This window comes from Trachymyrmex cornetzi, unplaced genomic scaffold, assembly GCF_001594075.2.
Source record: "Trachymyrmex cornetzi isolate Tcor2-1 unplaced genomic scaffold, Tcor1.1 scaffold138, whole genome shotgun sequence".
Taxonomy (NCBI): domain Eukaryota; kingdom Metazoa; phylum Arthropoda; class Insecta; order Hymenoptera; family Formicidae; genus Trachymyrmex; species Trachymyrmex cornetzi.
This window is the reverse complement of record NW_017295960.1, coordinates 574,313-590,574: the sequence shown is the minus strand read 5'-3', so window position 1 is coordinate 590,574 and position 16,262 is coordinate 574,313. Positions and strand designations below refer to the sequence as shown.

General features: G+C 34.4%; 2 protein-coding genes across 10 annotated transcripts in view; both read right to left on the bottom strand.

Annotated features, from left to right (window-relative positions):
- Positions 1-21: 21 nt before the first annotated feature.
- Positions 22-8,432, bottom strand: LOC108770985 (myosin-1). The gene is made up of 14 exons (XM_018522814.1): positions 8,294-8,432; positions 8,168-8,231; positions 7,843-8,081; positions 6,992-7,318; positions 6,626-6,899; positions 5,720-5,980; positions 5,025-5,260; positions 4,629-4,805; positions 3,051-3,250; positions 2,832-2,983; positions 2,581-2,775; positions 612-1,177; positions 460-543; positions 22-385 (listed from the first exon to the last, which is right to left on the bottom strand). Exons 1-14 carry the CDS (start codon positions 8,309-8,311, stop codon positions 290-292), a joined length of 2,889 nt encoding a protein of 962 aa, XP_018378316.1. The 5' UTR covers positions 8,312-8,432; the 3' UTR covers positions 22-289.
- Positions 8,433-9,959: 1,527 nt separating this feature from the next.
- LOC108770982 (uncharacterized) overlaps positions 9,960-16,262 on the bottom strand; it is a 38,099-nt gene continuing 31,796 nt past the window's right edge. For 4 of the 9 annotated variants that reach the window (XM_018522804.1, XM_018522805.1, XM_018522808.1 and 1 more), the window contains 8 exons: positions 14,323-14,440; positions 14,112-14,243; positions 13,782-13,805; positions 13,393-13,425; positions 13,053-13,256; positions 12,784-12,903; positions 12,532-12,605; positions 9,960-11,407 (listed from right to left, as the gene is read on the bottom strand). In XM_018522804.1, coding sequence (XP_018378306.1) covers positions 11,101-11,407; positions 12,532-12,605; positions 12,784-12,903; positions 13,053-13,256; positions 13,393-13,425; positions 13,782-13,805; positions 14,112-14,243; positions 14,323-14,440 — 1,012 coding nt within the window. In that variant the 3' untranslated portion in view covers positions 9,960-11,100. Of the gene's footprint in view, positions 11,408-11,521; positions 11,531-12,261; positions 12,278-12,531; positions 12,606-12,783; positions 12,904-13,052; positions 13,257-13,392; positions 13,426-13,781; positions 13,806-14,111; positions 14,244-14,322; positions 14,441-16,262 lie in introns of all 9 variants that reach the window. The other 5 variants (XM_018522811.1, XM_018522812.1, XM_018522806.1 and 2 more) reach the window with 5 other exon arrangements.

Sequence of the window (16,262 nt, the reverse complement as noted above, 5' to 3'; positions counted from 1 at the left end):
TCTTTCATGAAACTTCTATTTTTTAATAATTTTTACATGCCAGTCTCTACTAGCATGTCGTTAATCTTTTCTTATTTTCTAACGCGAATCTATTTCCTATCCTTCACGTCAGTCGAGACAAAAGAAGACAGTTCTTGAAAGTTTGTATGTAAATCTTTTAAATTAAATGAATTTTGTTTACCTCAATATAAATTAGATAATTATTTGTATGTATATATGTGTTTAGCGCAAAGAGAGTTCAGGGGGACTCTCCTAAATATTATGAATTATATTTGTACAAATATTCTTTTTAAAGACAATCCTGTAGACCCTGTGGTAACTCCGTATGTACCAAATAATGTGAGTTGGGTAGACACCTGAGTCGAGTATGTACTCTAATTGGTAGCTAAAAGAAGATAATAAAGCACATTTTTTAATTATGTAATTTTTCTTCACAGTTCCAATTTATACTATATTTACCCTTGCTGGACGTCGTCGGCTCAAAACTCCATTTTTGTAAAATAGCTTAAAAGTACCACATTGTATAATATACAAATCTTCCTTCTAAATAAGAGTTTTCCATGAATATAAACAGGTAAAGTACAATATATCATATTATTAATGCTACTTGCCTTGTTATAATATCCATGATTCTCCTCACGTTTATTTTGCACATGAAACTTATCATCATCTAAAGGTTTATGGTTTTGTAATGGAATATCCTCGCAGCAATTGCTACTGTCTGATTGATCGTTATTGTAATCTTCTCGTATCAGTTCTAATATCGATGGTTTATTTTCTTCTGTGTCATTTGCTTTATTCACACCATCCAGCCAATGCAATATATATGCAGTTTTTTTTGCTAATGTTGTTAGTATCTTTAAATAGTTTCCAGACATGAGACGTGGACAATCTTGTACTGGTATAATACGTTCGTATTCTAACAGGGATCTCTCGAATTGGGATTGCTCGCGCGAATTTTTTTTAACGATCGCTTGAGTATCATTTTCCGTATTTTTTGAAGTTTCTTTTATATTTTGCGATTCGTGCTGTTTTGCACAGCAATTCATTCCTGAAATAGACGTGACGGTCTTGAGTTCCGATTGAGATTCCTCAATTAATTCATTTTGGATATTGGTGCTAACAATTTCCCGAGTACCATCAGTTATGTTCTCTTCCATATATTGCGTATAATTCTCTGCGCAAAGACCGTAGAATAAATTAGTTTGCATTTCCTCTCTGTTAATTGTAATCTCTATGGCTGTGTTCCTCTTGGCATTCACAACTCTCGCAAGCATTATTTGTCCTTGTTTATCTTTTCTAATTCTTAGAATTACTCTTAAATTGGAACTGAGACTTAATATTCATCAATTTTGATTACGTGGCCTGTTTTGACGCTAAAAATGATCGCTGACTGCCAGCATGAAATTATATCTTAACACTTGATAAATAGCTAAGATGAAATATGATTCCAAGAGCGTTGCGAGCGTCAAGTGGAACGCAGCCTATGACGTACGAGATAGACCCGTTCACATTGCTTGAAATCCCCAAAACTATTGTGCACTTAAAACAAGATATATATATTCGCATGTTAAAGATAAGGCCTTAGCAGAAAACTGACTTATAATTTTAAGACAGTGTTTTATAACTTAAATCTTGTCTTTAATAACGAGACAAGAATTATCTTATGACTTATATCTTAAAGTATGTATAAACGAGGGGCCTTTAAAACTAAGTCATAAAACTGCACTGTCTTAAGATTATAAGTCAGCTTTCTGCTAAGGCCTATAAAAAAAGTAGAGACTGTGAGTGCAAAAAGTGCAAGCAACACGAACAGGTATCGAGCATATAACTTTTTCTCTAGAGTAGAAACATGAAAAACTTTATGTATGTATGTGTGTACATTACAAAATTTTCATTTTTCATGTTTCTGTTTTAAGGAAAAAAGTTACATTGTATAATTGACTCTCAGGCTTAATGATTGGTCTTCCGAATTTCTTTATCGGAAATTATTAACAGATGTATAACGATATTTATCCAGTGAGAAATGACTCAATTAGATGTCGATTCAACATTTAATTGACGTAGACATAATTTACATATTGCATATTTTGCTGTCGATTCGACATCAATTCGATGAGTCATTTCTCGTTGGGTAGTGATATACATTTATCTATTTTTAATTTTACACTGCTTATCTTTTATGGCCGTTTTCTATGATAAACCATTACCTAAGCTTCAAGTCTTAAGCCGCAAGAAAATAACTAATCAAAGAGTTCGAAAGATTCGAATGAAGAAAATAATCGACTATTATTCGTCAATTTCTTAAGACTTAAAAAGCTTAGGCAATGACTTATTGTAGAAAAGCCATTACACGCATTCTACAATAAGCCATTAGTCATAAATCAGAAGTTAAAAGCTGGAAATTGACGACTGTGATTGGTCAATTTTCAACTTCTAACTTTTGATTTATGACTAATGGCTTATTGTACAATGGCCATTAATCTTTCTCGGCACATCGAGTTTTCGTTGCACCTTTATGATTGAAATTACGAACAATTACAAAGATGTAAATTTTTATACATGCAAAGAGATACTTGCTATATTTCAACCAAAAATTTTCGATCTTCCAGACACATTCGGCGCGGTATCGCCTCCTAGCCGCCTCTAATCGCAGAAATATAGATTCTTTTAAAAAGATTAAACGTTTCCCGTAATGCACCGATGAATTATCGTCGTTCAGGGAGGACGACTCCAGTATGTTTTTGCAAGCTATACGTAAATTATTGCAGGTTTCTACGGAGAAGTAATTAATTAATAAAATAGGCTCAAAGTTTTTTTAGAATCTTTACCTGTGCGTTTTCTACTGTAGCGTTTGAAGAAATCCCAGTAGATGAAATGAATCGAATATTTACATCTGGCCAGTGGTAACGCATCAAGGACACCCGTATTAGCCAATTGCTTGCGAAGATTGTCTCGATCCCACTCTTGGCTGTTAAGTCGCCTGCAGGGTGCATTTTTTATTACATAAAAAAGTAAACTTGATTATGCGCTATTATTGAATACTATACTGTGGCTTAATGCAGCGAACGTAATGCGTGTCACATTTGTTTAATTCTTGTATTAATAAGTCCACGTTACATCGGAGCTTCGAAAGCATCGTAGGCTTCTTCGCTTTCCCATTAACTTGAGATGGATTATTTTTGGTAATTAACGAATGTAGAAATTTGTTCGTACTCACGCTGAATGTTATCGTTATCTCGTCCGGAATCTGTAAATGCGTTATCACGTTAGACTATATTCAGATTTTATTTCGAGTACCACTCGTGTATCGTTTCAGATTTACTCGTGTATCGTTTTCAGATAAACTATGTGGTAACTTATTGGATAAGCAAAAGAGTAAAAGAGTAAAGCTACCTCTACATAATTCGCAAATCGCAAAACGTCGTTTCCAAACGCAGTTGCAGAATTGACAGAATAATGTATCACTGCAAGATACACGCAGATGTAAATCAACCGCACCCCATGAATTGAATTGCGACAGCGCGCGCGTTGACATTTTAATTTAAGTCAGGTTGAAGAAACTTAATATATTTTTAATATTTTGCGTATTACGAATATTTATAAAATTGCGATTTGCGAATTATGTAGAGGTAGCTAAGAACATAAGAGAGTAAGATAGTGAGCTGAAGTTTACCAAAAGGTGGAACAACTCAGCCTAAGCCTGTTCTTTTTACCTGAACTTCTTGCACGGTTCATATTTTCTCTTTTTTTCTCTGTGGAGATAAAAGGAAGGAAAAAATGAAATGTGTAAGAAATTTAGGGGGTCGATTGTGTATCTTAAAATGGGATGTAAATTATAAAAGAGAGCAAATTCACCAGACGTTGAGCAATAAAATTATAAATGTCCTATCGAATTTGCTCATCTTTGTAATTTTCACCTTTTTTCAAAATACATAATCGATTATCAGCTAAAAAGGATAGGCCTCTTTATTGTTTATCGAATGTAAACAAGGATAAATAATTTGAGAGCACTCAGGTAGGAATCGGAATGTACTTAAATTTCTACTAATTACCTTTATCTCAACTTAATTTACTCTTTATTTTTTTCTAATTCTTAGAGATAGAAAAAGATGAAAAGTTAAATTATAAAAATTAAAAGTTACATTAAAGTTAATCTACAGTGATAGAGAAACATTACAGATACATTTAAAGATCTTTAGCATGTAAAGTATTAAGTTGATACAGAAGATTTGTATTTATCAAGTGCAATTGAAAACAAAATTTCGATAAAATCGAAGTAAAATTATCCATTAAATTATTAAATTATAATTTAATGGATATATTGCATTTTCGATTTTACCAAAATTTTGTTTTCGATTGTAATCAGACGAATATAAATTTTCTACATCGACTTAATATTTTGTCTGTTCTGCTAAAGGATGTTTAAATGTATTTCTAATATTCGTTTTTATTACTGTAGATTCATTTTAATTGTGATTTAACTTACATTTAATCTTTTTCTAATGTACTCTTTTTTTATATATGGGAAAGAAGTTTTTCTCCTTTTAAAAAGTTGGAATTAAAAAATTTTATTTGGTAATAAAAAAACGACAAACTTTTTTTATTATTTATCATGATTGGTTTACCTTATCAGTATTCTTGGAAAGCAGATCGTAGGCGGAATATTGTACGGTACCACAGTAATGCTGTATAACAAAATTTTCTTTCCTTACGTTTAAAAATCGTCTCGTTGCAGGACAGTTTTTAGCATTCACTTGGCGTATTAATGTGGACGAGCTGTTCGAAACAGTCGATAGACACATCTGTGACGCGAAAATGTTCATCATTAGGCCCAGTTCCACAACTCACGGTTAACTCTTAACCGAGGTTCAACTTATTCATTGTCTCTTTCCAATTCTAGAATTGGAAAGACATAAGAAACAAATTGAACCTCGGTTAAGAGTTAACCGTGAGTTGTGGAACTGGGCCTAACTCTTCCATACTAATAGATATCATTTATTAAATATTTGTAAGATATTTACATCGTTTATGGCAGTAAACAAATATTTTTCGATCGTGCTTATGCGATCTTCGTACAATTGCACAATTTGGAACGATTTCTGATCGTCGATGAGACCCTCTTTTTGCAGATCGTTCCGGCAGGACACCAGATAGTTTTCTACGAAATATTGCTGCAATCTTTCGTTGATAAAATTAATGCAAAGTTGCTCGATGCCGTTTGAATCAAAGCATTCGAATCCGAAGATGTCCAATATTCCTGAAACGCGAAAAATATCGGTTGATATTTGCAAAATCATTTTCATAGGATAATGTATCGCCTTTTGTCATTTAAAACAGTTACTCCTTATAGAATTTAAAGCGGATAATCCTTATAAAAATTTAATATGTACTGGCAGATAGTGATTAATTACTTATTTTAAGCATTAAAGGCATTGTTCAGTGCCTTTATAAAGATCAGAGACACACCCAGAATTTTACCCAAATAAGTTTTTAACCCTTTTAGGCCCAGTTTCACAATTCACGGTTAACTCTTAACCGAGGTTCAACTTATTTGTCATCTTTTTCCAATTCTAGAATCGAAAAGTAAATAAATAAGTTGAACTTTGGTTAAGAGTTAACCGTCAGTTGTAAAACTGGGCCTTAATACTCAAAATAAGTAATTTTAGTATCAAATTAGATTTCTATAAAGTGTAAGGGAAGAAAATATCTTTAATACCCAATCGTTCGCTGTACAAACGGGCGGACAAGATTTTGTTTACGAAGTTGATCAGCCAGCTGAAAAGAAGATCGTACAAATGGCGGATGATGCTGTGCAATCGGTAGCGACAGGCATTTGTCGTGGTGAGATTACGTCGGCAGACGGTGTGTCGACGCCGGGTGTTTTGAGGGTTTATTAAAGTAGATGTGAGCAATTCGGCGATGTCCTCTTCTTTGATACAAGCCAGCCTGCATGTGTTCTTCAAGGCTTCTCTAGATTCTGAAAATCGCATGATGTCTGTCGAACTTTCGCTTTTCCCTCGCACCGCTTATTACCAATGAAAAGCGTTTCCCATACAATACAGACTTCCAAGAGATGTCCTAAAGACATTCAGAGAACGTTTCTATGTCCTCCAACATTCGCGGAAATCCAGAAATTTGTCAAGGAGATTTACTGGCTTTGCCGCAAGCGAAACTTTTTTTTAGGTCAAAATGATAAGATAGCATATCAAATTTTATTATTTAAACTATTACATTAAAGAAATATTATTTAAAATGTGTAATTCACATCAAACGTTTGATTTAAAATTATATTAACATAAAAGAAGAGTAATATAATGGAATCTTTTTATATCTAGAAGTGTCTTAAATTTAAAAAATATTTTTGGAATATCAAAATTGTGATAAAGCGTTTTAAAAATATTAAAAGTATATATAACAGTTTGCTATAAATATTTTAAAAAATAATTAGGCTCTAAAAGAAAGGAGAATTCCCATGGCTCCCTGGGAATTCCATACGTATCTTCTGAACGTTCTAAGGACGTTCCCAGGATGTTTCTCGTATAAAGTATGGGTTTACTGTATGGATTTCTATCGCGATTTGTATCACGTGAAATAATTAATATAATTGCCATCGATTACGTACGTTGATCATTGGTATCGATCTTGCAACGATCGTCCTCCTCCACAAACTGTATGTTACTCATGTGAATGAGCAGAGAGAGAATGAAGAAAACGTCCTTCTTCTGACTCACTGTAAACCCTAATATATCCATCGCTCTTGTAGTCTCACGGAAATCGTCGCAGAACTCTTGTACTTTCGGAGAATCCTCATTCGGAAAGTCGCTCATCATGAAGTATCGCGTATCCATCGACAATTTGGAGTCCGCGAATATTACATTTCCTACCGCGCTCATCATCTAAGGTGCAGTTTTGCGAAATTTAGCAAAAGGCTCGATTAACAGTTATATTTCTTAAAAATGCGCACAGCTCTAGCTGAAGTCTCCTTCACCTGATTAAAAATCTGAAAATTACAGCAGCCCTTCGTGACTCTGTCCCTTTCCAGGAGGTAGGAGGATATCGTTGCTCCGCATATGCTACCCATTTTGTACTCGAGCCATACGAGTTGCACATGCCTCGAGCTAACTTTGTTTATTTCAGTGGGCGCAGTTGTGAAGGCCGATATCAAACGGCAGGCGACCGAAATCCTCCGCACGATACCACAAACTACATCTCGCGTCTCGAGGGCTTCAGGGGGTGAGTTTCTGGTCAGGAATTCCAGCGCCTTCCATGCATTGAAGGTCTTTCCTGTTCCGGTTTCTCCATTTAGGACTATCACCTTTACGAAGAAACGTCGTTCACAAATGTACAGGGAGAGAGAGAGAAACGGAATAAATGAATAAAATCAATCTGGTTGATTCTCGTTCAGAAATAAGATTCATTCGAGTACAAAGACCAAGAGACTCCTCAGTATCAGTTTTGGACTTTTACTACATGAAAAGAATGGTTTTACTGAAGTGTCTAAAAGAGCTAAATATAGATCTGAAAATAATTTTGTTTGGACCATCAAAATAATTATGTAGTCACTTAAACTGGTTGCAGAATGTTAAAAGTATTTGCAGAATTGTTATCAACGTTTAAGTGTCTCGCATAATTATTTTTATGGTCCAACAAAATTATTTTCAAATCTGCATCTGACTAAATTTTTAAATACTTCAACAAGATTATTCTTTCTTTGTAAGGTTCTCTGTTGGTAATATGAATCATTTCGTATCGACTCTGAATTATGTGTGAAGAAATAGGAAAAGATAATTCAATGCACAAAGAAGATTGCAGCTCGAATCTTCAGACAGTTGGATTTACCTGGCTGGGTTTTCCGAGACCCTGAACTATCCTGTAGTGCGCCCGGGCAGCCACGGCGAATATGTGAGGCGACACTTCCTTACAGCTCACATCGCATATATTGTCATACTCGTGAGCTTGTGAGAGATCGTAAATGTCCTCGGTGGTAATCTCGCCGCTGGGATTGATCGCCAAAAGGAGAGTGCCGACCCATGTGTAAATATGACCCCGTTCCAAACGCTCCAGGAGATAATCTACGACTGTTAGAATTGTTTCCGATTGACGGCGAACGAACTTACAACACATTTTGTGTTAAAAAGGTATATTATAGAAAAAATACGCATACTCTTCTTCTGCGGCACAGCGCTTAGGTCTCCCATCGCATCCCAAATGTAAGACAAACTAGTCTCCTGCAACACGCGACTCAGTCAACGCGACTCAGTCAACTATATTATCGAATATCGGCACGTACCTCTGCGAATGTACACATTGTCCTTATGTATATAAACAGAATTATTATTAGAGCGACATCCGTTGTTGATACTCGTCAGTTTGACAATATAGTTTTAGTCGTATCAAATTTATGAGAGAAAGTATAGAATGTGTATATCGCTACGTCAAAGCGACACACGTATACTTTAAAACAATGACAGAATTCGTAGAGAAGTTCGCTTATCGATATGCAAGTCGATTTGCATTATGACTTTTGCGAAAATAAAAATATCAGTAATAACGGTCGTCGGATGTAGAGAATAAACGTGTAATCATTATGTTACGTATGCTCTTTATTTATCATAACTTTTATACGATGCGACAGAATTGGCTTTTAAAATCATTCGCATTAGTCACAGGCTCGCTTTCCGGGGTGTAGCCGTGGCGGGCGATTAACATCAATGTCGATTGCTCATCGATAATATTAATAAAATTGCCATTTAATTTATCCAATATCAGATCTATGAATTTGTATTCGTTATTAATAGTAAGTGGATTTGAACTACTCGGTATAATTCTATAAATATTTGACTGCATCTTGCGAAGATAATTCTGCGGAAAAGCTAATATTTCCCTAATTCTCCACATTTTATTTTATATTTCTTAAAAAAATTAATGAAATTTTATATATTTATATATATATATTTCTCTTTCTTCTTCTCACTCTCATTCTCATTTTCCTTCCGTTCTTATTTTTAAATATAATTAGTATATAAATTAAACGTATGAACAAATAAATATACAATGATCATATGATATTTAGTTTCTCCTGACATTCGTTAATCTCCAGATATTATTCAATTATATGAAATGTTTTGCTACAATATACTGCAGAATATCATGCAATGCAAACGAAAAAACACTTACGAAATTGCGCTTGTGTTTATATTTTGCAGTAATAATTATTGTCATCATTTATCTTTTTAATAGAAAATAAAGGATTATATACAAAAAGATCGGGACACCTAAATATCTCGGGAAATATAAGTTTTACAGAAAAGTGTTTCAGACAAAAGTTATATGGTTTAAAAATATCTATTTACTGATCCTATCAGTTTGACCTTGGGTTGCGTAGCCAAGGTCAGGTCAAGGTTACATTAATTTTCTTAAATGGAACACCCTATTTTTGATTTAAGAATCTAATAGCTGATGTCGAGAGCTTTCCAAAACGCTACAATAAAATATTTTTTCATGAAGTACTTTTCAAGTTATAATGCTTCAAAGTTACAGTATCGCCGGCACTAGCATTACCCAAGATATGTAATACCACACGTTATGTTTTTGTTCGTGTGTTAACTGAAGGTCAAGATTCACGGACCACCGACTGCTCTCGCCTTGACTGGCCAGTTTCCAAAATTAAATATTTTGGGTAATGCTAATGCCGGCGATACTGTAACTTTGAAGCATTATAACTTGAAAAGTACTTCATAAAAAAATATTTCATTATAGCGTTTTGGAAAGCTCTCGACATCAGCTATTAGATTCTTGAATCAAAAATAGGGTGTTTCATTTAAGAAAATCAATGTAACCTTGACCTGACCTTGGCTACGCAACTCAAGATCAAACTGATAGGATCAATAAATAGATATTTTTAAACCATATAACTTTTGTCTGAAACACTTTCCTGTAAAACTTATATTTCCCGAGATATTTAGGTATCCCGACCTTTTTGGGACACCCTGTATAAACATGTATATTTTTTTAATACACATCGTTTGAATTATCAAGCTTATTAGAAGAATATATAATCTATAAAAATTATATATAATCTGTGAGATTACAGATCGGAAGAATAACTCGAACTACATTACGATCTTGAATTTCAAAAACTAAATTTTTAACATTAGGAGATTCGAATTGGATTTATTCGTGCTGTCGATGTGATTACACGAAAGACAAGAGAATCTAAATATCATATACGAATTTACTTATAATATCGAATACGAACTTACTAGCACCAAGCACATACCAAGCACACAATAAATTAAAATTACTTGTGGAATTTACATAATACCCTGGCTTCACTAATTATAATCGTAATCCGTGTCTATTTGTCACAAGATATATCCACAAACCGAAGTTACATTCGTGCAACTTTCTCAAAATTATTCAAACGTATTTGTGATATCTTTGAACGACGACGACAAATAAAATACAATACGAACGCTTTTTTGTGACATTATTAACAATGATAAACTGCGTCTAATTTTTGTTTGATTACAGCGAATTAACTATAGAAAGAAAATTTGCTTGATAAATTTACGTTTAAGTGAAGAAATGAAATTTACTAATATTAAAAGTGTATCCGTACCCATAACGCGCGCGGGCGCGAATTACACACCGAAATATCCGCTCAGGAATAGATGGCTTCGCGCGACACTCTCTGTACCACGTTACATAAATATTGTGGCGAATTATATCAGAAGACGCATAATATAAAATGATACATACATCATTGTTAACGCGTAGAACATCATGTCGCGCAGAGAACTAATTACGAGCAGATAAAACGAGATCATTTTATAACTTGGACGTCCGAATCAGTCGAAGACCGTCTGGCAAAAATGCGATTGAGTAACTATATACAAATTAAATTCTTTCCGAAGTACAGAAAACCTTTAAAAGACATATCTGATCTCCTTACGAACAAATCATTCACACGAAATGTTTATTTTGCAAGGAGATTAATATGCCTTTCAAAGATTTTCTGTACTTCGAGGATGCGGACGTCTGGAACGAAAAGAAACGTTGCTATACGCAAAAAAGATCGATATAACCGGCGTGTCGTTAAAGCCGTAGTTTTCTAGGTGTCGGAATGAGAGACTTGACAGTGTTTCCTTCTATCTTAGCGTCACGTTGTTCTGTGTCGTTCAAATCGCATGGCGATTTTATGCAATTCTTCGGCTTGGTGGGCGAGCCGGACACGCATTCCGACGAGTGTCTTCTCGCATGCACGTTGATGCGACGTGTCGGAGTCTGTTCCTGACGGAGTCTTAGCGTATGAGGTAAACGTTCGATTGGCTTGCGATGGCTCCCGGCGGAGTTAAGCTCGGAGAGCAGTGATGGTCGCTGACGGTCCAACGAGTCACTCCAACTGCAATCGAGAAGTTATTATTGTGAGAAATAGAGATCGCGGAGATGGTGAACGCAAAAATTCGATTCAAGTAACAATTCTGAGTTGATCGAATGAAAAGAACTCAAAACTTACCGCACACGGCTAATCAAGGCAGCGTGAAACATTACGAATTATAAATCCAGTATTTTATCGCAAGAAATTGGGAATGTCAAGGTGTAATTATTACATTAACATTAAAACGAAAACGGACTATGTTATTACAACATGCCAGAAACGTTAGTTTTACAAATGTAAACGGTACAATAATCTACATTCGAATCTTTCTACATTCAAAAATCGTTAAAGATATTTTCTAAATTACAAAGATTAGAATTTATTCGATCATTAGGCTTTCAATAAAAATGCAGTCACTTGATTATTTTCTTCCGCAAAGAAAAAAAATATTGATCGAAGACATGACATGAAGCTGAACATGAAAAATGATAAAGTAAAACAAAAAGTTACAATTTTATGGCGTTTGAATAGTTGTTACTGCTATAAAATATAATATAAGAATATAACAATTTATATATAAAGCTATTATATTTTATAAAATAATCATGTTTTTGTTAAGCTGTTATAACAAAATGTAGCAGTTTATAATAAATTCAATCATTTTACTCTGACAGAATTTGCCTTGATCAATCAATCGGAAATTGCGAAGCAAATGAGAAGTCAAATTATTCGATTCATGCAAAATGTGAACGCAATTATTAATAACGGATTGTCAAACAAGTGGCACGAAAATAAAAGAGATGCATGAATATCAGGGCGTTAAATGCAGATAGGAGTACATATCCCAATAACAAGTCACACAGACTGACGCACTCTACCTTCCCGATCCTGAAGCTGCGTCACGTGGAATCACCCGAGCAAAGGGCGGGACCAGAGCAGCAAAAAGAACATTATTATTTAAGATACACATGAGAGAAGATAGTGAAAACGCGATTGTGTTAGTGATACAAGAATAATTCACGTAAATGTAATTTTCAACGATCATTGGTATTAATTGTTTACAAAACTAATATATGTTTAATGAAGAGTATATGAATATTAGAACTTAAACGTGTAACAATAATTATTAATAAAGGATAAATTCTCACCTAACGAGAGGCCCCATGACACCATCCTGTGGGAGTGACTGTAGGAGCGAGGGTCCCGCCGATACTGGACGTGTCTAAAGCCGCAATCAAACAATTTCCTTTTAATCGAGGGGACGACGATAAGATAACATTAATAGTAACGAATCACGAAATGCAATCACAAAGCAAAAGCGATTATTGTGATCGTAACAATACAAAGATAAAACGGTGTGAAGTACGATAAAGGGATTGAAAGATTCGATGAAGCGATACCTTCTCTGTTTGAGTAGCGGCGTTACAAGTATCTCCAGAGGAGATGTTGATATTGCGTGTAGACAAAGTACAGCTTTGAGTATCGCCATTCTTAGGTTCTTGAAGCTTCGACATCTGGAGCTGCGAAGGTTAATATTCGATTATCACTTCTATGCGATTCGCTTCGATTAATAATAAAGAGCGCTCTGAGGATGATTACCGATTGGACCTCCATTGGGACGAGCTTTTCGCGGTACAGAGCGGTACAATTAATCGCGAGTGGGATTTACCTCGTTATTTACCTCAAGTAGCTCGATGGTACGATCCCGCACTTGTATCGTGCGATCTCGGTCCTCCACCTGACCCTGAAGGAACACCACCTGCCTTCTCAGATCCGCCAGTTCGTCCGCAATACTACTACCACCACTTCCCGGTGAAGTGCTCACGTCAGTCATGTTACTTCCACCCTCGTTCAGGTTACAGAAGAGGCCATTCTGCGATAATACCGACAACGTCATTTCTAATTTAACTTAACGTCAACCTCAATTAAGCAGGATTAAAAAAGAAAGTCTAAGTTATTTTTAGATCTATTTTCTGAGCACTTTTTTTATAGAAGGTATAACTACTCACCTTCGGATTATCGAATGGGTTGAGAGTTTCTGTCTAAAAATCAATATCAGATATTAGTACACGGTAAATTTATTTTTAGCGTTGGCGATAATTTTCATAATTTACTACCGGAACCGAGTAAAATAGTAGAATTCGAGTAAGTCTACTTCTTGCAATTATAACTTTCACATATCTTCTTCTAATTACAATTTCATATACTGCTTTCTTTTGTATAATTGCAACTTTCAAACGTATAATTTTTACTCGGTTCCGTGTAAGTAAAAGTATATAATATATTATAAAAAATTTATATTATACGTGATATATTGTAATTAAATAAATACACAAACATGCATATAAATAAGGTGACGTAAATTAATAAATGTGCAAAGAAAATCAATACAACGTACCCTCGTCAAATCGTTCTCTCCTGACTTGAGACGCAAAATCAGGAAGGACGACGACAAAAATGAAAAATAAAAAAGATCGTGTTAATAAAAATAGGTAAAAACATAAACGCAACCGTGTACATGGATAACGGAATAAAATGCTTGTGGTTGACAACGTGTGTACGGTGGAAACCGAAGGCGGGCCTCGAGCTAAAACTCAAGTCGCTTCGGCACCGCACTTAAAACGCGTGAAACATATTTACGGGAACGATCGCAAAAAGCGATGTGACATGTGACGTGCACAATTTTTGGCGAGGTAAAATGCAAGCGTGTGTTATGCTTCTGTCGTACCTCCTGAAGAACTCGTTTGAGCTTCAGGAGCATCGTCTTTATGGAGACGATGTCCTGGAACATGTACTGATACGTGCCGCGGTCTATCCTGAGGCTGGCCTCGTCACCGGAATCGACGCACGAGGATGATACCTATAGTCAGTAAGATATGCGATATCAGCAAAATATTCCCTTTAGACAAATCAAGTTTGAGCGTACAATCATGACTTACACTTCCCGACGTTCTCATAGGACTAGAAACTTGACGATTGCGCATGTTGTCTAACGAACGAGGCGATTCCGTTCCCGATCTACTGCGTAATAGCCTTGACATCCTGTCACTTCCGATTCTGAAACAAGAACAACGAAATCCATGTAATTCTATGTGTTTAATCGTCGGAACTCTCCTTGAACTGCACCAGGAGTTTTAGAATTTTGTTCGGGAGAAAGGAAGAGTCTGTTCTTCAGCCATTATACAAGGTGTCCCAAAATACACAACTCAAAATACTATAGTCAGATAGTATTTTAATTTTACTTGGTATTTTAATTTTAATTTTACTAAAAAGGTATTTTACTTTAATTTTAATCCACTTAGGCTGGGTTGTTCCAACTTTCGGTAAACTTCAGCTCACTGTCTTACCCTCTTACTCTCTTATGCTCTTACTTTTTTGTTTATCCAATAGGTAAATTATCACATAATTTATTTGAAGAAACCGGAACAACAGGCTCTTAGTATTTTAATTTTCGGAAAATTAAGTAAAAAAAATTATTTGTAAATTTTTATTTTAAACAATAGTTTTTCTGTAAGGTTATCTGTAAGTATTAGTGAACGCTGAAGAGCGTCCTCGTCAGTGCTCATTAATAAAGGAAAATGTATTAAACGAATGAGAATCGAGCGGTAATCGAAGCGCAAAATGATAACTTAATGTATTCTTACATGATTCAAACGTTTCGATTTCCTTCCGAGCCTCAGTGAACAAAATTATAAGAGTTGTTTCTTACGCTCCAAATTGGGAAATAATGAGAATATCGCTCACGCTGATTACAAGGCCGAGTGACTCAGATCCCAAAGAGAGTCGAGAATTACAATAAAATCCATAGCTCACTGTTAGAAATGTTCTCGAATTTCATTAACATTTAATTTACGCTGTTAAAAATTTCATGAAATTTAATGTACTTTTAAGTTACACAATTTGAATTTAATTTCATGACATTACACTAAATTTAATGTATTTATTATACAATTAAAAGGTATTTTTACGTACATGTACATGAAATTTTATGAAATTTAATGTATTTTTCATAAAATTTTGTGAAATTTAATGCACACGTTCATTACATTTAAGTAACTACTGTAATTTAGATTTCAGTTAAATCATTCGTTACTTTTAATTTCGTTCATAACCACGAGCTTCATTTACATGTAAAGGAAGTATTTCTAACAGTATAGTTATGTAGAAAACGATTAATAAATTGAATATAATAAAAAATTTAAATTTAATGAAACTTTTGAAATGGTCATTATATGAATAAAATAAAGGTAGAAGTGACGTCAATTGTACAAAAAGTTCAAGTCACAATGTTTACTAATACTACCGCACGCGCGACTCATGGATATGTGGCTATCTAAATATAGTTTGTATGTTAATTGGTCATATTTCAACTCTTATTACTTCAAGAATTACACAGCTTAAAATAGAAATTTATAAATATATAACTTTTTTATTTAATTTATCGAGAACTATCTTACTATTGTAGTCAACAAATTTTGGGATACCCTGTATAGAAATTCCAAAACAGATTTATTAACTACATAGAGACGTATCCATAAATTAATCTATTCGTCATCTTTTCTCATCTATTTCAAATCATTTTCTATAATATATAATATAATAAAAAGAAGTATGATGACTTGACGAAACATGATGATTAATCATGCCACCTAATCGAGAAATAAATAACATATATATTATATATATAAAGTAATAGAAGAAGAGTAGAAATATATGAAAAATAATATATATGTAGAAAGAAAACTACACGTACGCCGAATATAAACGACAAGCAGCGAGAGCTTTCCGCGAGTAAACATAAACCAGCTGGGGGTTTAACAGGAAGTAGAGTATTCGCGCATTATCATAATTCTCATCGCAGTCACGCTATCTCAATAAA